The sequence below is a fragment of the Thamnophis sirtalis genome, unplaced genomic scaffold (genome assembly GCF_051295495.1).
Source record: "Thamnophis sirtalis isolate CommonGarterSnake01/CBP01778 unplaced genomic scaffold, rThaSir2_p1.2 scaffold_8, whole genome shotgun sequence".
Lineage (NCBI taxonomy): Eukaryota > Metazoa > Chordata > Lepidosauria > Squamata > Natricidae > Thamnophis > Thamnophis sirtalis.
This window is the reverse complement of record NW_028261388.1, coordinates 77465062-77471061: the sequence shown is the minus strand read 5'-3', so window position 1 is coordinate 77471061 and position 6000 is coordinate 77465062. Positions and strand designations below refer to the sequence as shown.

Here is a 6000-nt window from a genome sequence, read left to right as displayed (position 1 = left end):
TAAAAACGAGCAGACGGCAGGAGGCTTGAACGTTGGTAACAGTGAACACGGCACTGTGCAATTTTCCCCGCTCGAAGGATCGGCGAGATCACACCAAGGGGGGAGACCCGCGTCCCGTTTGCAGCTGGAGGGAAGGGCGAGGGCAGAAGGCGGGAAGACGGAGGAGGAGGTGGAGACCGGGCGGAGCTCAGTCAAAGCAAGAGAGCCTCGGCTTCGCCTCCCGCCTCCTCCTCCTCCTCTTCCCCGGCAGGTCCCGTGCGGGCGGGAGAGTCGGGAAAAAAGAGCGAGCTGTGCAGCGCCGGAGCAATGGCCGCGTTTCCCGGGGTTAGCAGCAGCAGCGGCGGCGGCGGCTGCGGACTCGCGTGGCCGCGCTCGCCGCCCGCTCCGGCTCTGGCTTGGGAACCGATGCTGGGGCTGCAGATCCGTTCGCGCTCGGTGGAGCAGACCCTGGTGCCGCTCGTGGCGCAGGTAAGGAGGCAAGGGAAGCCTTGATCTCAACCCGATCGCTCCGTCCTTCTCCTTCTCTCTCTCGCCGGCAAGGAGCCTTAGGATACCCGCGCGCCCTCTGCACCCCCCCAGCCCCATTTCGGGTGCAATAGGATCCGCGCTCCCTCCGGAGAGCGGCCTTATAAAACAGACGGCTTCTCCAGGAAAGTGCATTTTTCGGGGGGGCTCTGCTTGCTTGCCCCAACTCGCCCCCCTCTCCGGGGCGTCGTGGGAAAGCGACCGGAGTTGGGGAGAACCGATGCAATATGTGCGCGCGCGCTCACGCGTGTTTGCTTTGGTTTAAAGAAAAAAAAAAAGCATTTTAAAGTAGCCTGGAGCAAGAATCCCTTTTCTTTCCTTCCCCCCCCTCCCCTCCCCTCCTCTCTTTGCGCGCTCCCGCGCTTGCTTTCGCTCCCTCCGGAAAGAACTTAGGAAGCGTCTCCCGGAACGGGCGATTGGGGGGGAAACGGCTGGGTTTTGGCCCGAGCCCAAGTTTTGGGGGAAACGAAAACCGACTTCAAACCACTTTGGTTTCCAGAGTTCCAAACTGGAGGGTCTTCGGTCCGGTTAGAACTCCAGCCCGGCCTTTGTGCTTTGTTTTTTTTTGGCTTTCTCTCGGGGCCCAGGAGTCGTGCAAATAACTTTTTTGTTTTGCTTTCAGCCTCGCAAAACTGTAATCCTTGGAAGGCGCGCATCGACCTCGATTGGTGTTTTTTCCTTGGAGACGCTTTGCTTCTCATCCCAAGTTCGTCTTCAGCTTCACTTCGGAACTGAAGAAGCTTCTTGGATGAGAAGCAAAATGTCTTGAAGGAAAAATGCCAAGGAAGTCTAGTTGCCTTTTGAAAAAAAGCACCTTTGGGATAGCCTGGTCTTCATTTGATCAACCCCAGAAGGATAGAAAACTGAGACAACCTTGAGCCCCGCCAGGATCAAACTCCTGGCTGTGGGCAGAGTTAGCCTGCGATCCGGTACTTTAGCCCCTGCATCACCAGGCAGTTACTATTGTATGTTACTTATGTTTATAATAAACATAATATTAACAATATATTATTCATGTTATTCTAGTACAGTGGTTTCCCAAAGTTGGCAACTTTTAAGACTTGTGGACTTCAACTCTCAGAATTCTCCAGCCAGCTCTTGTAAATCGAGTAGGAGATATCGCTTACGAATGCAAACCCCCCCCCCCCCAATGTCCCACATAAAGGAATATAATGATTTAAAATCTAATACTTATATAAACCAATAAGTAATGGGGGAAATAGAAGGCAGAAAGATTTCTCTGCCAATCCTAGGCAGGAGGGTTGCTGGAGGGTGCGATGGGAGGCATATATATTTTTAAAATATATATATATATATTGGTTCTTTTTAAACAAAACAACACGTACAGAACAAAGCAAGGGGGGAAAAAAACAACAACTCTCCTCCATTTCATCAAGCGCGTCGTTCGGTTGCAAGTTTTTGTGCATCGGTTCTTAAGATTTAAGAATCGCATCGCTGGTTTGGCATGAAACATAACTGGATATATGCTCGCTGTGGTTGAGCATTATGCGTGCAAATCACCATGAGTGTTCTTTCATTTGGTAACAATCCTTGGAAGCATTTTGACTGCCTTCCGGAGGATTAGCAGCGCATCCCGCTGTAGCCTTCACTCGCAACCTCAGTAGGGTGAGTGGTGGGGGGATATACATTACAGGAATGTTAACCTTAATCGAGGTCGATGCGCGCCCCGTAAATCTTATAAAAGCAGCACTTCTCCGGCCTCCAAAAATCCAGCAAATTCAATAAGAGCAATTCATCTGCAGCTCTCTGAAGTTATTCTTCAAGTCGCCCCATCGGCTTTATAAAATACAAAGTTAGAATAGAGCCATTCTGAGAAAATGTACTGGAAAGACGATGGAGTATTGGTAAATCTGTGCCTTTGGAACCAGTAAAACTTATTTCCCAGTTAAATGTAAGATACGTTTGGAACTTGTGAGCACACAAATTAAGACTTGCCATTTATGCAAGGGTTGAACTAGCTGAAGTCGTGGTATCTTCATTATCTGCAGTTCTCATTCATTTCACAAGGAGCATTTTGATCATCTTGGCTTGGTGGCCATCAGTGGCTATCCAAAGGCACTGGGAAAGTCAGTCGGCTTCTGGTATCTTCATTATCTGCAGTTCTCATTCATTTCACAGGGAGCATTTTGATCATCTTGGCTTGGTGGCCACCAGTGGCTATCCAAAGGAACTGGGAAAGTCAGTCTGCTTCTGAATTAATCCCTATTCGGGAAGTACATTTCAGCAGGACTAAGAAGCTTGCTGAATCGCAGCCTTAATTTTATTGAATGTTAAGTCTGTGGGTGTGGACAGAATTTGAGGCATTTCAGTTGGAAGCCAGGATGAATGGAAACTGGGAGAAAAACTGATAAAAATGTATTTGGATTTTACAGGCATTCTTGATGAAGCGTTCTTTTTTAAAATTCTAAACAGACTAATGGTTATGTTGGATGATAAACTACTATGACTTTTTTTCCCTGTATCAATTTATTTACAGAATGCATATAAGACATGATTATATATTCTTCTGGATTTATGGTCTGTGGTTAATGAGGGGAAATGATTTGAAACAGAAGTTGCTCTGCTGCTTCCAAACTAAATGATGGTTAGAATTATTCAAATATTTTAAAAAAATAGTTTAACAAACTCATAGAATATGCTGTTCCATTTTTTTTAAAGATTATTTACTTCCCTGTAGCTATTCAAAAGTTTCTTTACTGTACTTAATGCAAACCTTTTCTAATGGGTAAATTAAAAAGCAGCTATTTACTTGCTTACGTGCGCCAGACCCAGTAAAAATGTTGTAATAGTTTACATCATTCAATGCATTCTGAAGCATGAAATATTTGAGAGTGAATTTCAGTGAATTAAACAGAATAAGTGAACATGTTTTGCATTAAGATTTTGGAAGCGCCTTTAAGACAAGAGACACAATGTTCAATAGTTTAGGGACTGGCTTTGAAAAAATAGGAAATCAAGAAATATTGAAACAAGAACTGAAGTAATAGTTTAAAAGCTAACATTTAGGAATATTTAAAAGTAGTCCATTTATTCTGGTTTTGACTCCAGTACTTTATTAAATGCAAGATGCATTAGTGATAATTTTAGGTTAGAATTAATAAGCCATTCTGTGTATATCTGAATAAACAAGTAATATGCATTTAGCTTTCCCAGGAATTCAAGTTGAATTTAAATGAACTTGTTCAAATAAAATAGAAGTACCATATTTTTCGCACTGTAAGATGCCCCTGACCACGTGACCCGACAAAAGCGCGCATGACAAAGCCGCGCTGACAAAACCGTGTTGCTAAAACCGTGATGTCATCAATGCGCCGACAACAGCGTGTCGACAACAGCGCGTCGACAGAAGGGCGATTTATAACAGCGCGTCAACAGAAGGGCGATTTAAGTTAGGGGTAGCGTTACGTTTAGGGTTAGAGTTAGCGTTAGGGTTAGGTTTACAGTGCCCTTCTGTCAGCGCGCTGTTGGCGCGATTCAGCGCTCATTCGTCGGCGCAGTTCAGAACTCGCGGTATTGTCACCGCGGTTTAGTCGGGCGTGCTTTTGTCGGTCGCCCTTTTGTCGGTGAACCCCCTGACCATTAGATGCACCTAAGTTTAGAGGAAGAAAACAGGCAATGAAAAAGACAGAAGAGGCGGGGTTCAGCACTGTAAAAGGACCCTGCAGTGGCGGCCTGTATTTTTAGCTTCATAAGATGCACAGCATTCCCACCCACTTTTTTTGGGGGGGGGGAAGGGTGTCTTATGAAGTGAAAAATACGGTATATGAATGCACAGAAGGCCAAACATCATCATGAGACAACTATAATTTTGGCTCTAAATTGCACAGAATAAATTTACTTTTGAAATTGTAGAGTACAGGTAGTCCTTGACTTAGGACCACCATTAAGCCCAACACTTCTGTTGCTAAGTGAAACATTTGCTAAGTGAGCTTTGCCCTATTTTACGACTTCTTGCCAGCGTTGTTAAGTGAATTACTGAAATTGTTGAGTTAGTAACGGAGTGGTTAAGTGAATCTGGCTTCCCATTGACTTTGCTTGTCATAGAAGGTGATCACATGACCCCGGAACACTGCAGCCATCATAAATAGGAATCAGTTTACAAGCACCTGAGTTTTGAGCATGTAATCATGGGGATACTGCAACAGTCATAATGGTCATAAGTCACTTTCAATGCCTTTGTAACTTCGAACAATCACTAAATGAACCTTTGTAAACCGAGTACTACCTGTACTAGATTACAAGAGCAAGAATAACTAATATAGATTATTTGCCTAGAGTTTAAATGTATATTAAATTGAATTATTCCCCTCACTGATCTAAACCAGTGATTCCCAAAGTGTGGTACGAGTACCCCCAGGGGTACGGGAAGAGTTTGGTGGGGATACGCGTTGAACCGGAGTTTGGTGGGGATCACGTGGGAATATCCACTGCACCATGCTTAGCTGCGCCCACAGGACAAGGAAAGAAATAGGCGCGTATCGCCGTTTTTACATGGGAACTGGGGCCATCGTACATCGTATCGCCACTCATTATGGCGGGAACTTCTGCGCATCCTTCGCGCAGCTCGGGTTCGGCCATTTTTAAACTGCGGGAACATTAACAGTTGACGTTGAGCCGCGGAGATGTTTAATGTGCTTTTTATGAGGGGTACTCAGCGTTACGAAAATTATAGAAGGGGTACGCATATGTCAAAAGTTTGGGAAACACTGATCTAAACCTTTGCTATTCTTGTTATCATGCAACTGGAAAAATAGGGGTGATCCTTTATGCTTCACAACCTACTTTATTGGATTTTGATGAAGATAAAGGAGAGGGAGACTCTGTATGAACTTCCACAGTGAACAGCTAGTCTAATATTACAGCATATGCTCATAAAGCCAGTGCATGTCTTAATCACCTGTTGACTGAATTATCACAACAGTCTTCCTGCCACTTTTATCTGATGCTTGATCTTTGTAAAATTATTACTGTTGTCAAATCATTTCCTTTTCTGCTGCAGATATTTGTAGCTGTTTTTTTGTCTTGTCTCTCTCTCTCTCTCTCTCTCTCTCTCTCTCTCTCTCTCTCTCTAGATGATGATAGATAGATAGATAGATAGATAGATAGATAGATGATAGATAGATAGATAGATAGATAGATAGATAGATAGATAGATAGAGAGGGAGTGAGAGTGAGAGTGAGAGTGAGAGTGAGAGTGAGTGAGAGAGTGTATATGCCGGAATATTTGGGAAGAACTTACTATTCGGTCAAGGTGGAGTTTCTACTGTCCTACTCTGCATTTTATCATAGAAAAATTGCCTTGATGTTTATAGTGAAACAATAGGAGGCAATTCTGAGTATTTTCTTTTACATAGATTAACTGTATTATCCTCAAAGACCTTTGAGGACTACCGTATAAATTAGGGATTTATTTTTATTTTAAAGAAAAAAACAATGAATTTTTTTTTTTGTGAG

At 43.9% G+C, this 6000-nt stretch overlaps 1 protein-coding gene across 1 annotated transcript in view; it reads left to right on the top strand.

The window, feature by feature from the left end:
* Positions 1-251: 251 nt before the first annotated feature.
* CTNNAL1 (catenin alpha like 1) overlaps positions 252-6000 on the top strand; it is a 72074-nt gene continuing 66325 nt past the window's right edge. The window contains exon 1 of the mRNA XM_087721940.1: positions 252-468. Coding sequence (XP_087578066.1) covers positions 307-468 — 162 coding nt within the window. The 5' untranslated portion in view covers positions 252-306. The remainder of the gene's footprint in view (positions 469-6000) is intronic.